Here is a 24,336-nt window from a genome sequence, read left to right as displayed (position 1 = left end):
CCGTTTAAGACGAGGGCCGCCATGTTTTGATGTTGTCGTGACGGAAAGTCGGAGCTCTGATTTTCCACGCCGTTCAATTAATTTTTTACAACTCGGAGCTCGTTTTTTATCCGACTTCCGAGTTGTCTTGAACGCAGCATTAGTTCGTTAGGATGAGAGGGATCGTTTGCTATTTTGACAGCTTTTTTCCTACACTGCAAAAACTCAACATTTTTCCAAGAATATTTGTCTCATTTCTAGTCAAAACTAAACTCTTTTCACTTAAAATAAGGGTTAGGGTTACCCTAATTTACTTGTTTTTAGATCATTTTCACTTGTTTCAAACACATTTTCACTTGAAATAAGTAGAAAAATCAGCCAGTGAAAGCAAGTTTTTTTTCGTGCTTGTAATAAGAAAGAAAAACTTGCTCCACTATCACATTATTTTAAGTATAATGAGATTTGTTTTGACTAGAAATTACATTTTTGACTGGAAATGAGACAAATATTCTTGGTAAGATTTTGAGTTTTTGCAGTGTAAGCACTTCCTCTTACATACAACTTAATTGTTTCTGTCTTGTCCCTATGATTTTTGAGGCAAGGTTTACTATTCTCTGCAGCTTGCTTCTTCCTTTAATGTTTAGATTACCGTACCACATTGCCATGTTGTAAAAGTTAGAATGCCCTCTATCAGGTTCTTCTTATAAACTGTTTCCATAATGTGCTTATACTCACTCTGAAGGTAAAAAGCGTCACCGCCATGGGGGACGGCGAGGGGGCGGAGCCAGACGACACAGAGGGATCGGGTGAATCATCGGGAGAAAGCTCGGGATCGAAACCAGAACTCCTTCTGCTGCCGAACCCGACTGTCTCATCGGATCACAGCTCAGAGGGAAGCAGCGGCGAGGAGGGATCAGAGCTGGGCACCGGCGCTCCTCCTCCCTCAGATATAAAGATCACTCTGATCCCTCACCTGACGCTCACGCCGGGCTGGGAACCCGAGCCGTCCTACTCCACGCCGCAGGAGTCCCGGTCCGACCGAGAGTACAGCGGAGAAGCGCCGGTCACCGAGGAAACCGAGTCTGAAGACGACTCCACGGAGCACGAGGTCGTGTTGGAGATCAGCACCCGGAGCATCCACGGTGAGTTTTACACATTATTCCCAGATAAAGCAGCTCAAAGTTTATTTTAAAAGTTCACTGGAAATAAAACATGAAAAATGGAGACAAACAACTTCACACACTCAATGGACACTTTATTATTATTTATTATTTATTTTAAGTTATTTTTATGGCCGTTTTTATGCCTTTATTAAATAGGACAGTGAAGAAAGACACTTTGAACCATGCCAGAGAATCAGCTCAGTTTTATTATCTCAAGGCTCTTTACAAAGTCAGAATTGACCATGTTACACTTATAAATAGGAGCCATGAACTGACTAAACACTTTATTATTAGTGTACGAGTTAATCTTCTTTGTTTTGTTAATAAACAGTTAGATATCAGTGAGTTTCTTTTTGTTAGCGTGTCGGACATCCAGGCCCTTAGAGCCACTCAGCGGCTCTTTTGGTTGACGTCACGTCGCTACATAAATATTTAAATATATGTGTGGACTTTAATATTCATACTACGTTTCTACAGATGTTCTTCCTCACCCTTTAATTTAGATCTAAGTGTCTGACACGTCATGTGACTGAGTGTAGATGTAAAGTCAAAACCTGACAATGTTATAGAGAGAGAGCCCAATGCATCATGGGAGAGCTGTCCCAGCAGTGCAGGTGTTGCAGCCATTTGGTTGCTGCACATACATCACTTATGGTTTTATATGTTGAATTAAGCTGCAATTTATAATTTCTTACGTCATTGTAGCATCACATGATTGGTCACATGTCACTGAGGTTGGTAGTTGATGTCGGACATGTGGAGGCTGTGGTCGGAAAAAAGTTTTTGACCATCCCTATTGTTTAAAGACTTAACTTTTGACTGTCTTCATTAATTTAATGGTATTTTCCTTATTTTTGGAATTTATTACAGTATTAATATTGAACTGGTTGGTTTTGTCATCGTTTTCGACTGCTTTTAGAAAGTACAGAGTCGCCCTTTTTGTCTTGGAGGTGCTTTCAAACGCCACAGGCTGCTCATCGTCCACGGTATGGTAGGTCTGCAGCAGCATAACTAAGAACTGGTTCAGGTCTCACCTGTACAAAAGCCCTAAAGGGTCATACTGTACATACATTTTATTTCCTCCGTTCTCTGTTTGTTCGTGTTTTGTGCAAGGAATGAATTAATGTTATAACAGCTGTTTATCAGCTCACTTGATGGGTTTTTGCTTAGCAAGCTCACGTAACGTTAGGTATCGATACAACACAGTATCCATTGAGAAGCTAAACGTGGGTGACCGACAGGGTGTTTTTTTTGTTTCCAGTTTCTCCTGATGGAGAAGAGCAGAGTGATACACACGCTGCACAGAAGTTTTATTATGTCAGTGTATTATATCTTATAAAAAACCTGGACCTCACTAGCAAGCCATCAAGTGAGCATTAATTCATTCCTTGCTCAAAACACAAAACAAAACACAGAGAACTAGGCTTAACGTTTCCTACATTGGTGTTCAAGGAGAAATCTCAGGCCTAATAATCACGTTTCATTCATTATCTCTCAAATTAATTATCTCATTATCTCAGGAAAAAGGAGGATATAAAATGTATGTACTGTAGTATGACCCTTTAGGGCTTCCGTATAGGTGAGCTCTGTAGCCAGATCTTCAGAACCACAGTGTCTCTCTCTCTGCTGCAGTGAAGCAAAGTAAAGCAGTGGTTTCTCCTGAGGCTCATACATCAGATGGTTACAGCACCGGAGCAGGACGGAGAGTTTTTAAGGAGCTTCTCCGTCCCCGGGTCAGACTCTGTGAAGCTGAATTAATGTCTCATCTATAATTAAAAGCACAGATTGATGATCTTAACGTCAGATAAAAGTATTAGTGTAACGCGTCACGTCCTGTTGACAACCAGCTGCTCTGCTGCATGTGAATCAGCCTCAGTGTGAGTCCTGCAGGTTATTAATGAACGCTCAGTGTGTGAGGCTGGTAGTGTCGTGTTGAAGTATTATCACAGTTTGACTCTGTTGTTGTGTTTCTATTGAGCTGCTCGGCCAATTAAATCCTGCTTTAAACTACTGAAGGTGTTATTATCTCTGCTCTTATTCTAAAGACTGGACAACCAGCTCCTTCTCCACATTAATGAGCTCATCAATATAATAACTACATGACGTCTCATTGACTCTGTATTTATTATTAGAATAAATCCCTGTATGTATATTAGAGAGATAAAGATTAGTGATCATATATTAGAATAAATCCAGCTAGATAAACTTATAAATTAATTTATTGTATAGATTATAATGACAAGGAAGCTTGATAGCTAATTTATGAATAGGGGGTGGGAGTAAATAAGTTAACTCACTGTCATATAAAGGTATAAGACATATAAAAAATGATATATGAAACTGTATGTATACTCATCAAATGTTATATAGATATAGTATATCTATCAAGGCATGTTAATACACTGTATGTGGATGTTATAAACAGTGGGTTTCCCATAATTTAAAGACAGATCTGTTTACAAGGAAATATATTATTCATATATATGCTGTTTTAATGATTTAAATCTAATAAATATGTGGTCAGACCATCTTAAAGCAAAAAGATGTATATATATCATCATAGAGATATTCTAATTATATCTGCATATGCAAATTTGGTAACACTTTATTTGGCGACTATCTCTATAACGCATTATAACCATACTTATAATGCAGTTATTGCACTGTATAACTATAGTTATAAACACTCATATATGATCAAAATGCTTTATAACAATCAGCATAACACATTGTAGAGCATTATAACTCTATTATGATACTTGACCTTATAAGCCATTATAAAATGCTTATAATGAGTGTTTATAATGATACTTATACATGTTTATAAGCCAATTATAACACATTATAACTAACAATTATAACGTAAGTCATGATGAAATTCTTTATAGTGTGTTATGATTATTGTTATAAAGCATTATGATCATTTATGAGTGTTTATAACTATAGTTATACAGTGCTATAACTGCATTATAACTCTATAAGTATGGTTATAATGCCTTGTAGAGATAGGCGTCAAATAAAGTGTTACCGCAAAGGGTATTATGGATGTTTAAAATGTGTTATAAAAACTTATCTTTACATATCCGGAGGAGGTTTATACTATTTGTCATACATAATACATGTCGGAGTCACGTCACCGTTTCATGTCTCAACAGATCACGAGTCAGAGGCAGGAGAGACGGCGCCCGGCAGCACCGACGAGCCCTCAGGTAAGATGTGCACCTGGCATCCAGATGATGAAGAGGAGGAGGACGCCAACGCCGCCGCCGCCGCCTCGCACACGACAGACTCTCATGACGTGACGCTGCCGGCTCCCACCGCCGACCCAGAGGGCTTCAGAGGAGAGGAGGAGCAGCTGACGGCCATGTCTGCTGCTAAAGTCTCCATCATCAGACAACGAGGAGACGCTGAGGGTGAGAGGACGCTTCATGTCTTCACTTTACTCTCCTCACTTCAGCTGCTTTAAAGGAATAGTTCACCAAAAAATGAAAATTAAATTCAGTCATTAGTGACTCACCCTCATGCTGATGAATACTCTGGAGTAGTTTTTTATTCCTCAGAGTGCATCTGGAGACCCGGGAGGCCGGTTCATAGTCCAATGAAAACTTTATATGAGAGTAATAGGACCCGACACAAAAACGTCCATAAAACTACACAACAACCATTTAATATTCCTCCACACTGCTCGTCCACTGCAATCCAAGTGTCCTGAAGGGAGATGGTCCAGAGTAATTTAGGACATTTTTACAGCCTAAACAGTCCTGTATTGAACGTCAGAGCACAATACAGGACTGTTTAGGCTGTAAAAATGTCCTAAATGACGTTGTTTCCAGTTAACTCTGGACTATCTCCCTTCAGGACACTTGGATTGCAGTGGACGAGCAGTGTGGAAGAATATTAAATAGTTTTTGTGTAGTTTTATAGACGTTTTTGTGTCGGGTCATATTACTCTCATATAAATTTTGGTTGGACTAGGAATCGGCCTCCCGGGTCTCCAGATGCACTTTGAGGAATAAAAAACTACTCCGGAGTATTCATCAGCATGAGGGGGAGTCTATAATGACTGAATTTCATTTTTTGGTGAACTATTCCTTTAATCCAATCCTACTGCAGGTTCATACAGACCAGAGACAGGAAGTCTTCATGTGCTGTTAATATTTACTGTACTTTGTCACAAACACAAGAAGAAAGAAAAAGACCCGATTGAAACCAAAAAAAAATTAGTTGATGATTATTAATTGTGACTTAGCCCAGTTATCCTGCGGTACTTAAATTAGTTTATTTTTTAGTACAATTTGAATTCAATTTTGAATTTGTACCACTTTTCTGTTTCCTAAAGGATAAAACATGGGAAGTTTGGTTGTTACAACAAAATATATAGCAAATATAGAAATACAAAACGATATAAAACAAACATAAAAAGTGAGAGAGAGAGATTCTGTACTGTTTTGTGCCAAATTATTTCAAGATTTCCAACACCTTTTTCTTTCTAGTGCAAACACAAAATTATTTACAGGTTATTAACACCTCCAGATTATTCACTGCATGTCCTGATATACTTAAAAGTTATCACAGGAAAACTTTATTATACTCACTATATAGTTGCAGAAGTGACTCAGCAGTGTTTCCCATTCCTGGTGTGACGGCGCCCTCTGCTGGTGTGAGTTTAGATCACAGGCATGAAAACTCAGATTGAATTTCCATTCAGAGAGAATGAATGAATGAATGAATTTTATTTTCGAACATGTATAAAAAGAAAAAAATGTAGGCTATGTAACTATTGTACATACAAAAGAAAGAAAAAAATAAATTTAAAAGAATACAATAAAATAAAGAGCTAAGACATAACAAAACGCCGCACATTGTTCGAAAAAGGAGTTTTTAACTACTCTTCAGTTTAAAACTACACAGATATCCTAACTACATAATACACCTATATAGATATATACCATATATACACTTCATAAATATCTATTTAAATATATAATTACAAAAATAAATATATACTACACACATATCCTCGTAAATATAAATATAAATATATATATAAACTATCCCCATAAAGAAATATATACCATATACTAAGTTAGTTACAATATAACAATCAACCCTATTCTATTTATAGATTTATCCCTCATCATCCTGTTAACATACTTCTTGTTTAAAAAAAAAAAGTTGTACCTTTTTTTAAACAGATTTATATTTGCACTTTGTTTTATTTCTGTCTCCAGACTGTTCCACAAAGTCACCCCACAGCTCGACATGCACATGCTTTTCATATTTGTTCGAACCTTTGGTTTTTTTAAATTTAGGTCTCCCCTTAGTTTATATCCCCCTTCCCTTTCTCTAAACATTCCTTGTATATTTTTTGCCAATAGAGAAAACAGACCTGGAAACAAACGAGATGAAATAAAAAGTTAGCATGTTAGATTATTGCGACTGTCTCCACATGGTTTCTTCTGAGATAATGAATATTTACTATATTCCAGAGATATATTTTAAGTCGCCTTGTGTGCTGTGATGCTCCTGCAGACTCGTGCCTGGAGAACCCGTGTCTGAACGGAGGAACGTGTGTGGACGGAGAAGCGACGAGATGCATCTGTCTGCCCGGATACGGAGGAGATCTGTGTCAGAAAGGTTCAGTATCTCAGAAACCTGCAGCAGCAACATAGAAGTCATTATTCAGACCCAGACCCACCTCAGATTCAGTCACCCCTCTGATCCACGGTGTCCTCTTGTATGACAAGCCATTTTAACATTTAAAAGCCAGATTGGATATGTGTTGCAGATATCTGTAATTCAGTTTTGCCTCTAGTCAAAAAGAACATTTCTGATATCCGCAACTACATTCTTCCTATCCACAATTGTCATTTCAGATATCCACAACTACGTTCTTCCTGGGATAAATGACGTCACTTTTGCCATTCATGTGTATGGGGTTTGTCATTACAGATATCTATAATTCAGTTGCAGATATCCGCTATGTGAATTACGGATATCTGTAACTAAATTACAACTAGTACTAATTCCAGTTTGAGATATCTACAATTTGATTCTGACTAGTCAAAATTCCAGTTCAAGATATCTTTAATTCACCTCAATTAAAGATATCTACATGTCCCTTTTCAGATATCTTAAATTAAGTTTTGACTAGGCGAAATTATGTTGTAGATATCTGTAACTGGAATTGAGACTAGTCAAAATGACATTGAAGATATATTAAACTGGAATTAGTACTAGTCATAATTCAGTTAGATATACGTAATTCACATAGCGGATATCTGCACTGCAAAACCTCAAAATCTTTCCAAGAATATTTGTCTTATTTCTTGTCAAAATGTCTAATTTCTAGTCAAAAACTAATCTCTTTTCTCTTAAAATAAGACTCATCACCTAAAAATGAACTTGTTTTGAGATAATTTTCATTTGTTTCAAACAAATTTTCACTTGAAATAAGTAGAAAAATCTGCCAGTGAAAGCAAGTTTTTTGTGCTTGTAATAAGAAAGAAAAACTTGATCCACTGTCAGATTTTATCTACTTATTTCAAGTGAAAATCTGCTTGAAAGAAGTAAAAAGTGTATAAAAACAAGCTACTTTTTAATGTGATGAGTCTTATTTGAAGTATAATGAGATTTGTTTTGACTAGAAATGACATTTTGACTAGAAATAAGACAAATATTGTTGGTAAGATTTTGAGTTTTTGCAGTGTGCAACTGAATTGTAGATATCTGTAATGACAAACCCCATACTGTACAGTACATACACATGAACGGCAAAAGTGACGTCATTTGTCCCAGGAAGAATGTAGTTGCGGAAATCTGGAATGTTCTTTTTGACTAGAGGCAAAACTGAATTACAGATATCTTGAATGAAAAATCCAACTATTCAAAATGTAACTAATTACGACAAGTCAGAAAGACGTTGTTGAATGATATCTACAATGTTAATTCCGGATAGTCAAACTCAGCTTTTAAATGTTGAATCCTCTTGCCGTACTCTCGTCCCTCAGACGTGGAGCTGTGTGAACCGGGCTGGGAGAAGTTTCAGGGCTTCTGCTACCGACACTTCACCAAGAGGCAGAGCTGGGAGGCGGCCGAGCAGCACTGTCGCATGTGTGGAGGACACCTGATCTCCGTGATGACGCCCGAGGAGCAGGACTACATCAACAGTAAGACGTTCGTTCAGCAAACAGGAAGCAAAACAACAACAACAACAGGTAGAGGAGATTTATCTGAGTTCAGGAAGGAAGAAGATCTGCAGCTGGTTAGAGAGACAACGTTCAGCAGTTTGGATTTCAAATAGTTAGGAAAGGTTTTGCATGTTTTAAAGTCACAAATACGGTGGCCTTAAAGGGATAGTTCACCCAAAATCCAAATTTCACTCATTATCTACTCCCCTTCATGTGGACTAAGGGCTGGGAGAAGTTTCAGAGTCCTCCGTGGCTTCTCTGAGTTACAGCGGGGCTCCGTGCAGCACTGCATGTCCATATGACGGTTGTGAACGGAGCTCACTTTTCTTCGTCCAAAAAGACACACCAAAAAACATCCAAATACCTCCATGCTGCTCGTCTGTAATGTCCGTCTTGTATTGAAGCCCCAACATGAGAAACTGTTCAGAAAAAAAATTAAATAAGTCTATATTTTAAGATTGTTTGTAGCTGAAGCTCCCAGTGTCTCAGTTCACTGCTCTTCCTGTGTCAGTGCAAATTTGCACTGACCGGCGGAACAATTTCTCATTTCGGGGCTTCAATACAAGACGGACATTACAGACGAGCAGTATGGAGGTATTTGGATGTTTTTTGGTGTGTCTTTTTGGACGAAGAAAAGTGAGCTCCATTCTCAACCGTCACATGGACATGCAGTGCTGCACGGAGCCCCGCTATAACTCAGAGAAGCCACGGAGGACTCTGAAACTTCTCACAGCCCTAGTCAAGGTAACGTGTCGTGAGAGTGGGTAAGTGCTGTAATGTTTACAGCATCTGGACCCTCACAGACTCTCACACTCTGTCACTTAGAGCTGACATCACTTAAGTCAGAGAGGGTTCAGGGCTTGAGTCTTTAGGGGATTGGAACTGGGCCAGTAAAGCGAGGGACCAGTCTGGGGCCTTTAGTTGATCTTTTTATCTTGACTTTAGAAGTTGTGCAGACAGCTTCCTGTTAGTGGGTTTGACAATAATCTGAGTTTGTTTGGTTTATTAGAACGTCAATATCACATGTTATTGATCACATGGACTGTTAGCTTAGCATTAGCCTTTAGCCTGGTCCCTTACTTTACTGTGTCCTCCAGAAACACTTCCTGTTGTGTTTTTACAGTTAATGTGTTGATGATTTTTTTTCTGAATTTATTGCATGTTTGTGTCTTTTGAATTGAACTGACCCCTCAGGGCCACCGTACTCTACTACACTTTTCATTATGAAATGTTTTCTTTATTTTCCAGTTTCAGTTTGCTTTGAAGCTCAGTGTGTTGTAGAGCATTAACATCACGATCAGAGTGAAATGATAAATCACATCTCACAGTGTTGCCGACCTGGTTGATCAGTCAGCTGCTGATCGATCATGATGTCGTCATAGAAACATGGAGTTTCCTGCAGGTGACGCTCTGCACCAGACGAACCTGCACGATCTGTACTGCAGGTATCGAACCTGTGATCTCCCACTGGGACATTCCTCCCACTCGGGGGGAAAAAAAAAACACCTCAGAAGTGAAGAGTTTGTTTAAAGACGCGTCTTCGTCTTCTCGTCTTCGTCCAGACAAGAAGACACAACAACGAGCGTTTCATGTCCTCGTTCTTTTCTACTTTTTATTTGTATTTAGTTTTCTGTGGAACACGTCACGCTTTTTGAAGTTGGTGTTGGTGTTTCGTCTGGTGAACGAGGCCACGAGATAATTATCTGACATTCCTCCGGCTGTGGTTTTTGTTACTGTGCGGGCTGTTGCCATGGATACGGTAGAGATGGATCATCAGGCTGTTGTATAAGAAGCACAGGGTTGTATAATAAGTCTTTACATGGCCCTGATAAGTGTTTATTTATAACAAAAGTTAATATTTGTGGTCATTGGAGCTGTTAAATGGATTATTTATTAGTTAATATGTGTGTGTGAGATCATGTGACTGGATTCAGGCTCAAGTCTGACTTTAGACTTTTGACTTTTGACTCATGTCAGAAACAGAAACCTTTATTCATCCCCAAGGAGAAAATATTTTTTGTCATTGCTCCATTCAAAATATACATTAACTAACTAACTAACACTAGAGTTGCCCCATATTAATTTACATCCTAAATATTAATAAACGTAGATGTGTACATGATTGATAGGCCTATTTGCAGTAGGCTACATATTTAATATGTTGTAACACAGAACAAGAAGTCACATAAGAGTCACACAGATACAACATACAGTATGTAATAATAGATAAAGACATAAAGAGTAAAATAAAATAAAAAACGATCACTAATAATAATGATTATGGAAAATAAATTCAATAAACAGAGGAAAACAGTTGAGTTTAGTTCATCACATCATCCTTTTATTGAAATATTATATTAAACAGGAAGTGTCAAGTGATAAATGTCCAAACACAAGATAATTTCCTTATATTAATCCATTGTGAAACTGAAGTGAAACAGATGTTTGAATCAGGACAAAAACATCTGGATCAAGTATTCAACATGTAGCCTACAGTTTAGGTTTACACATGATCAGGTTGGTTTTTCTCACTCTCTCTTTTATCTGTACCTGATGTTTATTTTTCAGACAAGTACAAAGAATACCAGTGGATCGGACTCAGTGACAGAACCATCGAGGGAGACTTCCTCTGGTCCGACGGAAACCCAGTGGTGAGAAAACTGGTTCTGATGTTTAATAATGAAAAAAAAATCACAAACGCTGCCACTGGAATTTAATAAATACAGGTTCATCTCAATAAATTAGAACATCATAGAAAAGTAGTTCAAGTCAAACAGCCCCAACCAAGTATTGAGTGCATGTAGATGGACATAGTTTTCATCAGGACAACATTTCAATATTAAAAATGTTTTTTTTTAATTGGTCTTTTGTCATATTTAATTTTTTTGTTGTGTGTTTAATCCTCAGCTCTATGAGAACTGGTACAAAGGTCAACCTGACAGCTACTTCCTGTCCGGCGAGGACTGTGCGGTGATGGTTTGGCACGACAGCGGCCACTGGAGCGACGTCCCCTGTAACTACCACCTGTCCTACACCTGCAAGAAGGGAGCCTGTGAGTAAAACTGTCAAACTGCACCTTTAAAGGGATACGCCAACATTGTTTTCTTTTTATGTATTGCCTCACTCCCGAGTCCATGACCAGCAGATAGACACCATCCTTTCAACTGTGCGTGCAGTAACAAGGGAGATAGAGCCGTATCGCCGTAATTAGCTTAGCTCAAACACTGGAAGTGTATGGGTAGTGTTAGCCTGCCTCCACCTAATGTCATCAGAGAAACTCTTCAGCAACTCTAAACAGAAACCGGCGGGCCGATCTTCGTCTCAGAGCTGACTAAACTCTCCGGTAAGGCATCTTGAGCGGTCAAATGCCGGTAACGGGACGAGATCGGTCAAAACGGAGAGTTCAAACAAAGACGGTTTATTTTGGTTCAAGCTAGCTACATCGAGGGTAGGTTAGCTTCCTGTTTCAAAGTAAAAGCACAAATTCTATCCTCATGGTTTTCTGTATGTAAAGGGCAACGGGTGTTTTATTTTGTGAAAGTAACCGGAAGTGCGTTGGTCACAACGGCTTGAGTAGCTTGAGTAGCACCGAATTTGCCCGAACAAAATTGTAAACAGCTGGTATTTAGACAAATTAACGACACACTGCTGATCTAAACGGCTACTTTCTCACCTAAACATGTTTGAAATTTCGATAAAGTGATATATTTACAGAGTTTAGAGCTAAAATGAAATCAGCTTCTGACTGCTGGTTTCGGCTCGGGTAGGAGGCAGGCTAACACTACCCATACAGCTAATTACGGCGATACGGCTCTATCTCCCTTGTTACTGCACGCACAGTCGAAAGGATGGTGTTAACCTGCTGGTCATGGACTTGGCAGTGAGGCAAGACACAAAAAAAAAAATTGCCCTTTAATCTGGTCCTGGTCCAAAACCATCGACGTCGCCCCTCATTAACAAACCAGTTTTTGACTCTGCCCCCCTCTCCATCCCCCTCCCTCAGCCTCGTGTGGCGAGCCCCCCCACGTCGCCCACGCTAAAGTGTTTGGGAAGCGCCGCTCCCGTTACGAGACCAACTCCAAGGTGAGGTACTACTGCCAGGACGGCTTCCTCCAGAAGCTGGACCCGGTCGTCAGGTGTCTGCCCGGAGGCCGGTGGGAGGAGCCTCTCGTCAGCTGCTCGCCAGGTGAGCGACTCCGTTTAGATCAGTGATTAACAACAACAGAGATAAACAAGAACATCACAGCGGAGGTAAAAGAACCATGATGAGAGCGGATGAGCTTCCTCTCTTATTCTGATTCTGTTTTTACTTCTATGTTCATGTTCTGTTCTAGATTTCAATCTATCTTTGTAGTTTGTGGCAACACAAAACTTTATTGTTCCTACTGTAATGATTTTAAAGCTGAGTCTGATTCTTAAGCAGCTGATGGAAATCATCTATAACACAACGTCAGTTTATTCTTCATGTATTAATATAAAAACAACCCGAATCACAGAATAAACTGAATAAAGAAAGAAAAATGAACACAATTATTTTGTTACATGTCTAAAACCTGCTGTGGCACTTCAGTCCAGATGTTTTAACTTTATCTGTAACATCAACAGGCTGCAGTAGAAACACATTGAGGACCATGGTCATTTATTAGGGCTGGAAGCCCCTACCAGACCCTCCTTCTTCTCTGAAGGAGGGTCTGGCAAGCGAGACTATTGAGATTGTAATGTTTATTATTATTTATTCTTATTTATGCCCCCCTACTGTGCAGTATTTCAACAATTAAAGAATTTTGTATATTTTTTTCTTCTTAAATAATTGATAGTAGAAACAATATATACCTTTCCATAAAAATATCTTCTACATAAATGTACAGTGTGTCTCTTTTTTATATTCTATTCTTTACTTTTGCTCATGTTACTGTATTGCTACTGTAACGAGTGAATTTCCCACAAGTGGGATAAATAAAAGTATCTTATAATAATGTGGAAGTGTCAACAATATGAGTAAATCTACATCAGGGTTGTGTCAAACCTAAAATGAGCACCAGTGCATTCATTGTTAAAGACATATGTTTATTATGTAGTTGCATGATCTGGCAAAAGTTGGTTGAATGTTATAGTAACAATAAAAATGTAATATGGACAAAGTGCCTTACAATTAAGATTATAAAAATATCAAACAACAATAGAAAAAACACAATAAACTGAGAATAGTCATTGAGTTCACTGTGATGGAGGAGAGCCACACACATCTGACACTGTAAAAGCAGCTGAACATTTGACCATATATGGTCGCATTCAATGTCCTGCTCAGGTGAAAATTGCATCCGCTAAAAATATAAATATTTATTATGTCCTAATAATGAAACCTGTCTGTGACCTTGACCTTGTCCTTGTCTCCGTCCTGCAGCTCTTCCAGTGGACCAGGACCCTGTGACCCAGGCTCCTCCTCAGCAGCAGCAGCAGCATCAGGAGGAGCAGGAGGAGCAGGAGGAGGAGGTGGGGGAGGGAGAGGTGATGGAGGTGGTGGGAGGAGCCACAGAGAAAACCACGCCTCTGTTCTGGGATATTAAATGGAACGTGTGAAGCCTTCATCCTGCCAGATGTGGCAACGCGGTGGTGACGCCACATCTGTCGAGCTCACGTCGGGAGTCACTCCAGCAGCGTAGCGCCTCCTTTTCTTTTTCCTTTACTCCTCTTCTCTGTTTTTTAAATACTCTTCCTCCTCCTCCTCCTCCTCCTCCTTCTCCTGTTTTCCCACTCGTCCTTTCAGCCCATTTTTAAGTTAAGTCGTGTGAAACTAATCTTTCAGTCAAATGAATCTCAAGGCCTCAGTTTTTTACGATCATGGAGAATATGGATTTTTTGAAATCCTGGAGAAAAAGATGGACTTGTTGATTTGCACAGCTGGAAAAACAAAACAGATGTTGCAGGTCTAATACGTTTCTAATTTCTCTTTATTGATAAAAAAAACCTTCTTTATTATCATATAAAAGACCTGGGTCCAGTTAGGAGGAAAAAGCACATTAACCCCAGTTTATCCATCTCTTTATAAACACATTCATCAACATCCAGTTACAAATATGTTGATATATCTCTTATCTCTTAACTTTAATTCTTCTTTAACGTCCACACTGCTGCAGTAAACTGGGGATGAAGTGGATCCAGACATATTTAAAAACAAATTATCTTCTCTTCTATTCGACCTCTGTCCTTCATGTTATACTCTGATAATTATTAACCTCTAGTGTTCTGTTCGTTACTTTAATCTGCAGCCGTTTTATAACCAAACTTTTTGTTTTTTTGTAGACGTTAAAAAAAAACTCGGTGACAATGTTGAGTCTTTGAATTCGACTGCTGCTGCCACATGAACTCTGTACTATAACATGTTTGTAACAGACGCTGTTGAATGAATCTCATCTGTAGTAAAGTGTGAAGCCTGTTGTCGTCAGTGTTGAGGACCACAGTCCGCTCCGCACCGTCTCCAAATACACAAGTGCATTCATCAGAAAACTCATTTTCATACAGTACGTTCTACTTGCAGCACAAAGCAGGAAAAAAATCCTGATTTAGAGACACTTTGATCTCGTCACACCTGAAATGAATCCAGATGGTTTTGTCTTGTTGTTTTTTTTTCACATCAGCAGATTTTGTGGTACGACGCAGAGATGTTGTTCTGTTTCTGGAAATCCTCTCCTCACCTGATTTTGACTCAGATTCACCTGGAGCCAGTTTCTCACAGACATTTTGAACCAATATTAAAGTTGGTGCAGTCGTTGTGTACGGTGGCCCCACTGCAAAAACTCAAAATCTTACCAAGAATATTTGTCTTATTTTTAGTCAAAATGTCATTTATAATTTCAAAACAAATCTCATTCTACCTAAAATAAGACTCATCACATTAAAAAGTAGCTTGTTTTAGAAACTTTTTACTTCTTTCAAGCATATTTTCACTTGAAATAAGTAGAAAAATCTGACAGTGGAGCAAGTTTTTCTTTCTTATTACAAGCACAAAAAACTTGCTTCCACTGGCAGATTTTTCTACTTATTTCAAGTGAAAATTTGTTTGAAACAAGTGAAAATGATCTAAAAACAAGTTAATTTTTAGGTGGAAAGGGATTAGTTTTGACCAGAAATGAGACATTTTGACAAGAAATAAGACAAATATTCTTGGAAAGATTTTGAGTTTTTGCAGTGCCTGAGGTCTCAACACACTGCAACGTAATCAGTTTGACACACAATAATAAGTCACAGACGTGTTTCTGTGGGGACACAATAAAGTGACGGACCCAGCTAAAGGCTAATGCTAATGCTAAAGTAAAAATTGTTAATAATATATGAATCGTGATACTGGCGTTATAATAAATCAAACACACTCAGCTTAACCCTAACCCTAAAACAGAAAACTTCACAACTTCCTGGGTCTTTTATTTTGAAAAACAGTCTTAAATTGGAAATAAGAGCTTCCTGATATTCAAAAAAAAGATCATATTGTGACTTTGCTTCGTTTTCACAAAGAAAATATAAATTTGATGCCAAACAAGCAAACTTATGTAATTTGGATATTGACCGTGGTGGTGTTGAAATTTTAATTACATTATGATTGCTTGTGCAGCCTCACCCAGAATTCATTGCAGCACAGTCTGGCTTTAAGATGGGCCAGAACTAAACTGCTTTGTGCACCAGATGAATTTGGACCGGGTCAAAATGTCCAGACCTGAACCTTCAGAGCGTCTCTGTGTGTTGTTTCAGGCTGCAGGTCGTCGACTCTGCTTCGTCCTCTGGTGCTTTTTCTTCAGGTGTTTGCTGATATGAACTGTGTCTGTGTCCGTGTCTGTTTGCACTCAGAGTCCTAATCACAGCGTTTGACTCTTAACTGAGTCATTAACTGGATAAAAACAAACATTTTGATGATGAACCGATGCAACAAGAGCTCATCAGCTCGACCTTTTTCTATAAGTGACAATGTGTAATCGACTGTAACTCAGCAGATACTGTTAATCACTGACGTCTGTAGAAATGTACAAGTAGAAATAACAAAGGTAAAATGGATCCAATGAAAAAAAAGAAAAATAAAACGCAATTTTATAAGCAGTCTGAACTTTTGCTCTTGTCACATGTTTATTAAATTAACTGTATTTAAAAATAGTGTGGGTGTAAGAATTTAGTTAATATTGATGAGTCTTGAATAACAGTACACTTATATTATTTATTTTTTAGGTAAAATTGAACCTGCATTTTTTGAGTTTCTATAATTCAAGACCTTTTTAACTCAAATATATAAAATGTTCACAAAAATCATCAGCAAATCAATCCAACTGACATGTGGACATAGTCTTTATTGAATAAATTAAATCACATGTAATTAATTTACAGAAAAACCAGTTTGTCCTCTCAGTAGATTTTTAGCTGAGCTCACATGAAGCGGTTCAATGTCGTGTTATTCCAGACTAATACAGAGTTACTGCAGGTTTAGTGCAACATGATTGTGTTTGTTTGTGTGTTTTTCACCATTGACTTCCAGTCTAATCGTCCCAGTAGTCACCAGTATAAACCACAGTTACCAGTCTCTGATTTACTGTTTTACCAACAAACACTCTTCAGTGATTATTACCATAGACTGTAAAAAGAATGGACGTAGCACCCGTGACGTCACCCATTGGTTTGGGGGAGTCTGTTTTGTGCCGCTACTACGGGGGTTTGAACTGCGCCATGTTGGATTCTACTTGCCATATTTGGAGCGGTGCGGCCGTTAGCCGGCCGAGGGCCCGCCCACTGGCCTCGAAGCAGCGGTCTCCGGACCTGTCACTAAACGTTTCCGCGCCCTAATTGGCCAGAATTTTAACCTAATAACAGTAAAACGGTAGAGTTTGTGGGGGTAGAAACTATCGGTTGAGACCAAAAAAATAAAATGTACCAGGCTGTAAATATGTTTTTTTAAGCTGTAAAGTCGGCTATTTTAACATGGGGCTCAATTGGAGTTGCTCCCTTCTGGAGCCAGCCCCCAGAGGAAGCCGAGGGGATTGCAGTTTTTTGAACGCGGAAGTGAGCTTCACTTGTCAGACTGACAACTGCCCCCTTGATTATTACTTTACCTGTGTGGGGAAAAAAATCCCTTTCAAATGGAACAATTAAGCTAAATTTGTCCAAAACATAATGGTCAACCAAACTCAATCTTATTTCTTCTTGAGAAATTTTGGGGGGGAAAAATCTAATAAAATAAAATAAAAAACTAAATAAAATTAAAAAAAATTATAAAATTCAAACTTAATTGACTCCTGAAGTTTCTGAATCCAACACATCACATGGAAGTGGAGCCTACTGACTAAATTATAGGCCTTGGTCTAATTTTATTTTGAAAATTTACAAAGGCAAAAATAACCACGTAATTCTGTTGTCAGTAATTGTCTGTTGCTTCAGATGATGTGAGGTTTCATGTCCCGTCGGTGAATCGGTGCTGTAATTAGCTCTGCGTCGTCCTCGTCGTGGAGGCTACCTGTAGCAGTAGGCTCCGTACAGGTGTGTCGTCTTGTCGGGGAATCCGAACGAGCGCACCCCGGGCTCGGGGAGGCCTCCACAGCGCCTCCTGGGGTTACTGATGGGGAACCGCACGCTGCCGTCTCTCAGCCAGCCGCCGTCGCACTGGTCGTAGTTCTGGAAATGCCAGGCGGCGTAAAGATGGCCGACCAACGCCATCTCCGCAAACTGACGTTTACATGCTTGTTGGGCCTGGTCGAAGGAGAACGACCCGGATATGTAGAAGATGGAGCCTGTGAGAGGAGGAGGAAGGATTCGTGTCAACACTGTCAAATGATAAAGGGATAGTTCAACATTGGCAAATTGGCCCATTGCCATAATCGCTATAGTCTTAGCAGTAGGTTCATTACCTTTAATTGTCGGTGCAAGCTATTTTTAGAACGGTGGAGCAGAGCCGTGAGCTGCTCAGAGCTACGCTACGGAGGCTCATGGGATTTCTTGGTTTCCCTCATCAAACTCATCAAATACACAATCCAACAACTCCACAACGCTCTGGTGGACAAGTTGTGACCTGCACATTCACCACGCTATGAGATAATAACAGAACGTTACCAGACAGAGTTGTTTTAGAGGGAAATTCATGCAAAACCGCTGAGGCGCATTGCCTTCAGGGACAGTTTTTCAGCAGTCTCTGTATTTACCTCGAAAACGGCTCCGTTTCGTAACGTTCTGTTATTATCTCATCGTGTGGTGAATGTGCAGCTCACAACTTGTCCACCAGAGCGTTGTGGAGTTGTTGGATTGTGTATTTGATGAGTTTGATGAGGGAAACCAAGAAATCCCATGAGCCTCCGTAGCGTAGCTCTGAGCAGCTCATGGCTCTGCTCCGCCATTCTAAAAATAGCTTGCACCGACAATTAAAGGTAATGAACCTACTGCTATGACTATAGCGATTATGGCAATGGGCCAATTTGCCAAGATGTTGAACTATCCCTTTAAAAAAAAACAAATGTGTCACATTTTTCCGGGAGCAGATGTTTCCAGGGACGGAGACTGACGCCAAGAGTTTTCCCACTGATGGACTTTGTTTTCATCGTGTCTCACCAACAGACTTTATTGTCCTCTGTCAACCTACTGTCAGTCCCACGGTCACACATCTGCTACTAAAAGGTCAGCGAGTCGCTCGGCTCAGCTGACATTCAGCTGTTGTCACCGTGGAAACAATAAATGATTGTGATTATAGTTAACAACATCCTTCTCCTTTCGGCTCCATTCGCATCAACAGGAAAATCCACTTTCATGGGATCTGGTCCAGAACTAATGAGATAAAAGAAACTGTATTTATTTAACACCTTTCTATTGTTATCAGGCCTTATGCTCTTAGTCATATCCATCCATCCATCCATCCATCCATCCATCCATCCATCCATCCATCCATCCATTCATTCATCTATTGTCTATACCGCTCACACCCATGCTCACAGGGATCTGGAGCCAATCACAGGTGACATATGGCGAGGGCAGGGTTCACCCGGACTGGTCACCAAAAGTCTATCAGCAAATATATAGACGAACAACACACATTCATGCACTAAGGAGAATTTACAGTCATCAATTAACCTGGTGTGCATGTTTTTGGACTGTTGAATGGGGGGGCAACTGCCATTCCGACATCCCACCAGTCCGACATAGGCCTCTACTTGTCTAAATGGCAACACCTAATTTTCTATCAAATGTCCCATCATTCCGAAAATTCTTGCCTCCTATGGTCGGAATGATGGTATTTTTTTTCTTTTTTTAAACAATTCCTTTAATAGCATATTTTTTCCCCAAAAGATTTTGCACTGGTTGGGCTTAGGCAATGAAGAAAGGAGTTGGTTAAGTTTAATAAAAAGACCAGGTAAGGAGAGGGAGTCACCTGTTGAGTAATGCACATTTCCTTATATTGAAAGCCTTGTTGGAATGGTGGGACGATGGCATGTCGGAATAGCGGTATGTTGGAATGGTGGTATGTCGGAGTGGTGGGATGTCGGAATGACAGCATGTAACTGTTCGATGAAGCTAGAACCTGGAGACAACCCATGCTAAGCCGCCCTCTTTGTCATAATTACCCTCACAATGTGTTTTCCTACCAAACAGCCAATGATGAGAGAAATCTGCGGCTAAGGAGCTTTATGGACACCCCAACACGTGGACTGGAGGAGCTGGGAATCGCACCGTGGACTTTCGGACTAGTGGATGACCTGCCTTGCCACTGGACCACTGCTGGACTGTGATCAATGAGATGATTCACAGAATAGATTCCTGCAGATATGATTTTTATAGTGTAGAAAGCAATCAGGAGGACACTTCGCATTTGTTAGGGACTATTTCCTGCTGCGAATGAATCCATATCTAGCGCTACTGGCTGCAGCAGGAAGGGTTGTACGATTGGTACAGAAGGGTACATTCATTGTCAGTTGGGTCTTTATGGGGAGAAACAGCAAACATCCGCAGTTTTTTCCTGTAAAGAAGCTTTTTCTGTTTCTGTTTCCAACAACCCCCGTTGGTTCCAGGTGAAATTGAATCCAAACAACCAACTCTAAACTCACCAGACGTCTGCGAGGTGAAGCAGAAGGCGTTGAACCGATCTCGATCCTTATCCTTTGGCCCGTAGGAGCGAATCCCAGAGCCCAGGTCGTCTCCTCCACAGACGGGCCGAGGACGGATGATGGGGTACCGGACGGTCCCGTCGTGCAGCCATCCGGCATTACACCAGTCCAGACCCTCGGTCCAGGCTGCAGGGGACAGGAAGTGACACAGCTGCAGAAGATATATAGTGCCGGTTGATAATAAGCAGTTTACACAGTGTGGTACCTCTGTAGAGCTGGTCGAAGGTGGCCAGGGTGGCATCCTGTCCAGCACAGACGTCCTTAGCTTCGTGATAGGTGAATTTGTAGCGTCCGTCTTTGCTCTCATAGGGGAACACCACACCTAGAAACAGGAACCACTGTGTCAAAAGTGCTCAAATAGAAGGCAACTGGACTTCTTGAGTTCTTGATGGCTTTTTGTTTCTGCTCCGAAAGGCTTCTAGAGTTCTGAACTTAACAATAATTGAAGAACTGAAGAAGCCTTTTGGGCAAGAGACGAAATGTTTTCAAGAGACAAGAAGTCCAGTTGCCTTCGATTTTAGGAGTTAAAGGGATATTCTGGGGATTGGTTTAACCCATGGTCTAACGTACCGAGTAGAACCCCCCCTCCAGAGATCAAGTTTGCCAACCGCAAACTTCTCTAGTTGTAGGTGCTCCAGCACAGACAGCCAGATAGCAAAATACCACCGTCTTTGATCTTTGCCAAGATCACAGCGATCAAAAAAGCCACTAATAGCCACAAGTAATGTTCACAACAGCACCATATTTCATCAACAGTACAAATAGGGTCCCAGCACATAATACGCGGCATCAAACACTTGTTAGCTTTGTTTGGTTTCTATTGAAAAGAGACTAGAGAAGTTTGCGGTTGGCAAACTTGATCTCTCGAGGTGGAGTTCTACTCGGTTTCGCTTCTTGAACACCTATACACGAGACACTATAGCAATACTAGGCTATAGCTATGCAATAAGGCTTCTTGAACACCTATACACAAGACACTATAGCGATACTAGGCTATAGCTATACAGTAAGTGCACTTATTTCAACAAATGGAAACATATTTAGGGATAGGCAAATAATGTGACTGCAAAATCTGCCCCAAAACCAAGAGACGCTGAATAAAACGCTTGAATAAAATCCTTAATCAGGGTCACAATTACGGTCAATCGCTGGCGGTTACACTCACCCACGCCGGAATATCCCTTTAACGACTATGATGCCCTGGATGGCTGAGCACCATTGACCTTGCCAATGTTTATGTTTTTCTATCTTGATTCCCAAACACAAACAAATCACTAACACCATCTTCTCACCACCAGTCGTCAGGTTTTTACCTTCGATCCTCAGCACAATGACGACGTTCTCGTCCTCGATGCCGTTGACGAGCTCGCAGCGATACTTCCCGCCGTCCTTCAGCTCCAGGTGCCTGAGCAGCAAGGAGGCGTCCATGGAGTGGGCCTTACGGAGCGACGCCCGCGGGCCCAGCTGGCCGTACGGCTTGGAGGCGTGAGCGTTGGATATCAAGATGATGTTCTCCGGTCCGATGAGTTCGGGCTCCAGCTTCGTCCATTTGACTTTGTAGTGGTTGGGTTTGGTTTTCAGCATACACGGTAACGTGACGTCACTTCCCCGCCGCCCGCTGACCTCAGCGTACACAGGGGGGTGGATTAGGTACTTCAGCGTGGGGGCTGGGGACAAACAGCGTTGTGCTATTAAATCTGGCTTTTTATTACCCAGAATGCTTTGAGTTTTCTGAAGTGAGATAATGCAAAAGCGCTGTTAAAGTCCATATTAAAGAAAAAAAATCAAGTGCGTACATGAATTATATTTGAACTGCCCTTTAAAATATGTGGCACTTTAGGCCACATATTTCTGATGTCACTTGTTTGTGTTTAAACACACTCAGCAGCCTTTATGTATAGACTTTTATATAATTCTATCTATCTACATACAGGTATTACTGCTGGCAATCACCTACTGTTACAGGTAGAGTTAGTTAACCCTTTGGTAGAAAAGTGGTGAATCTTCTCTCGACAATTTATTTAGACTTTTTCTGAAAACACTTAAAGGGATAGTTCAACATTTTCGCAAATTGGCCCATTGCCATAATCCCTATAGTTTAAGGAGTAGGTTCGTTACTTTTAATTGTCGGTGCAAGCTATTTTTTAGAACGGCGGAGCAGAGCCGTGAGCTGCTCAGAGCTACGCTACGGAGGCTCATGGGATTCTTGGTTTCCCTCATCAAATACACAATCCAACAACTCCAAAACGCTCTGGTGGACAAGTTGTGACCTGCACATTCACCACGCTATGAGATAATAACAGAACATTACGAGTTGTTTTCTAGGTAAATACAGAGACTGCTTGATGAAAAACTGTCCCTGAAGGCAACGCGCATCAGCGGTTTTGCATGAATTTCCCTCTTAAACAACTCTGTCTGGTAACGTTGTGTTATTATCTCATAGCGTGGTGAATGTGCAGGTCACAACTTGTCCACCAGAGCGTTGTGGAGTTGTTGGATTGTGTATTTGATGAGTTTGATGAGGGAAACCAAGAAATCCCATGAGCCTCCGTAGCGTAGCTCTGAGCAGCTCACGGCTCTGCTCTGCCGTTCTAAAAACAGCTTGCACCGGCAATTAAAGGTAACGAACATACTGCTATGACTATAGGGATTATGGCAATGGGCCAGTTTGCCAAAATGTTGAACTATCCCTTCAACCCACCTGTGTAGCTGTACATGGTGCGTTCACTGCCTCCAGTCATCCATAGAGAATAAACAAAACCTGTAATCTGATTTATTCAGACACTTTTCTCTGTTTATGCAGACCGGCTTCAACATGTTGTAGATGCTGTCGAATCGAGCTGAGTCTGCGATGATGTCCTTCCAGTCTGACACTAGTGCAGGTCATGTAACTCCATGTCACACCTGGCATAAACTGGCTGAGCCTCTTTGGCATGAAAATACCAACAGGTGAGTGTGGAAGTGTAGATGTGTGGGTGCGGGGTGCAGTGTTCAGTCATTTTACATCTGAAATCTGATCATCCTTCATCTGTTCCTCAGCAGCAGCAGAGAAGAAGCTGTTTGGACTCTACCTGCTCTGTTGGTGGTGTACTGAGCTGAAGACCAGGTGAAGCAGCTCGATGTTAACAGAAGAATCACAGCACAGTTCATGGTGAAGGTAAATCACTGGTCCAGCTCCTGCAGTTCATAAGAAAACAACCACAGAGTTCTTCCTGTTATTCACTTTTTGCTGCTTCTACCTCCTGATGTTCCTCCTCAGCATCATCTCAGCTGGTGGTCAGTGTGATGTAGCGAAGGTAAAATCAAGTAAATACCTGTGAAGTTGAGATGAAGATGCAGACCTGCACTCGTCCTCCCGCGTCCTCCCACATGACCTTGATGTTTTCTAATTCTCCAATCGGAAAATTCCTGGATGCTTCATAACCGGGTGGAGCATGTACTGCATGCAGCTCCTGTTGTTGTTGTCGTCGTCGTCCCTGTTTGCAGCTCTGACCAGCCCTGAATGTTGAGCCGTCAGTTCATTCTCACACCCTCGCGCTCCTCTCCGGGGTCATATGGTCCCGTCTGTGATGGACAGTGTGTCAACAGCCTTGTTGTCCTCTCTGCTCCAGATGTTAATGACCGTATGAAGGTCTCAAATGCCTCTTTGATTCTGTTTGCCTCCGATGGCTTTGTCTTTTTTTGCCTGTTAAAGCGACACAGGGTTAGTTTCCTGTTCTTATTAAAGCAGTTTGCAAAGTTATGGATAATGTTTTTTTTTTTAACTTTGAAACAAAGAAGTGATGCCAACTCAAATTATATTAATAATGATAAATGAAAACAATTACAGTGCTTTATTCTCTTGATTATTACACATTTATGGGGTTTAAAGGATAAAGTTGC

The 24,336-nt window shown here is 40.5% G+C and overlaps 2 protein-coding genes across 2 annotated transcripts in view; one reads left to right on the top strand and one right to left on the bottom strand.

The window, feature by feature from the left end:
* The window catches only part of bcan (brevican), a gene marked incomplete at both ends in the record, with an annotated part of 29,163 nt that extends 15,251 nt beyond the window's left edge, over nt 1–13,912 (top strand). Inside the window, 9 exons of the mRNA XM_083990359.1 lie at nt 722–1,121; nt 4,298–4,555; nt 6,675–6,779; nt 8,153–8,311; nt 10,901–10,983; nt 11,240–11,384; nt 12,336–12,518; nt 13,737–13,759; nt 13,817–13,912. Coding sequence (XP_083846485.1) covers nt 722–1,121; nt 4,298–4,555; nt 6,675–6,779; nt 8,153–8,311; nt 10,901–10,983; nt 11,240–11,384; nt 12,336–12,518; nt 13,737–13,759; nt 13,817–13,912 — 1,452 coding nt within the window. The remainder of the gene's footprint in view (nt 1–721; nt 1,122–4,297; nt 4,556–6,674; nt 6,780–8,152; nt 8,312–10,900; nt 10,984–11,239; nt 11,385–12,335; nt 12,519–13,736; nt 13,760–13,816) is intronic.
* Nucleotides 13,913–16,685: 2,773 nt separating this feature from the next.
* Nucleotides 16,686–24,025, bottom strand: hapln2 (hyaluronan and proteoglycan link protein 2). The gene is made up of 7 exons (XM_083989354.1): nt 23,769–24,025; nt 23,526–23,631; nt 21,768–22,121; nt 20,660–20,776; nt 20,395–20,580; nt 17,399–18,096; nt 16,686–16,922 (listed from the first exon to the last, which is right to left on the bottom strand). Exons 2-6 carry the CDS (start codon nt 23,602–23,604, stop codon nt 17,819–17,821), a joined length of 1,014 nt encoding a protein of 337 aa, XP_083845480.1. The 5' UTR covers nt 23,605–23,631; nt 23,769–24,025; the 3' UTR covers nt 16,686–16,922; nt 17,399–17,818.
* Nucleotides 24,026–24,336: the final 311 nt, after the last annotated feature.

The sequence above is a fragment of the Trachurus trachurus genome (assembly GCF_905171665.1).
Source record: "Trachurus trachurus genome assembly, chromosome: 16".
Taxonomy (NCBI): domain Eukaryota; kingdom Metazoa; phylum Chordata; class Actinopteri; order Carangiformes; family Carangidae; genus Trachurus; species Trachurus trachurus.
The sequence above is the reverse complement of the archived record's forward strand: the minus strand, read 5'-3'. Positions and strand labels throughout refer to the sequence as shown.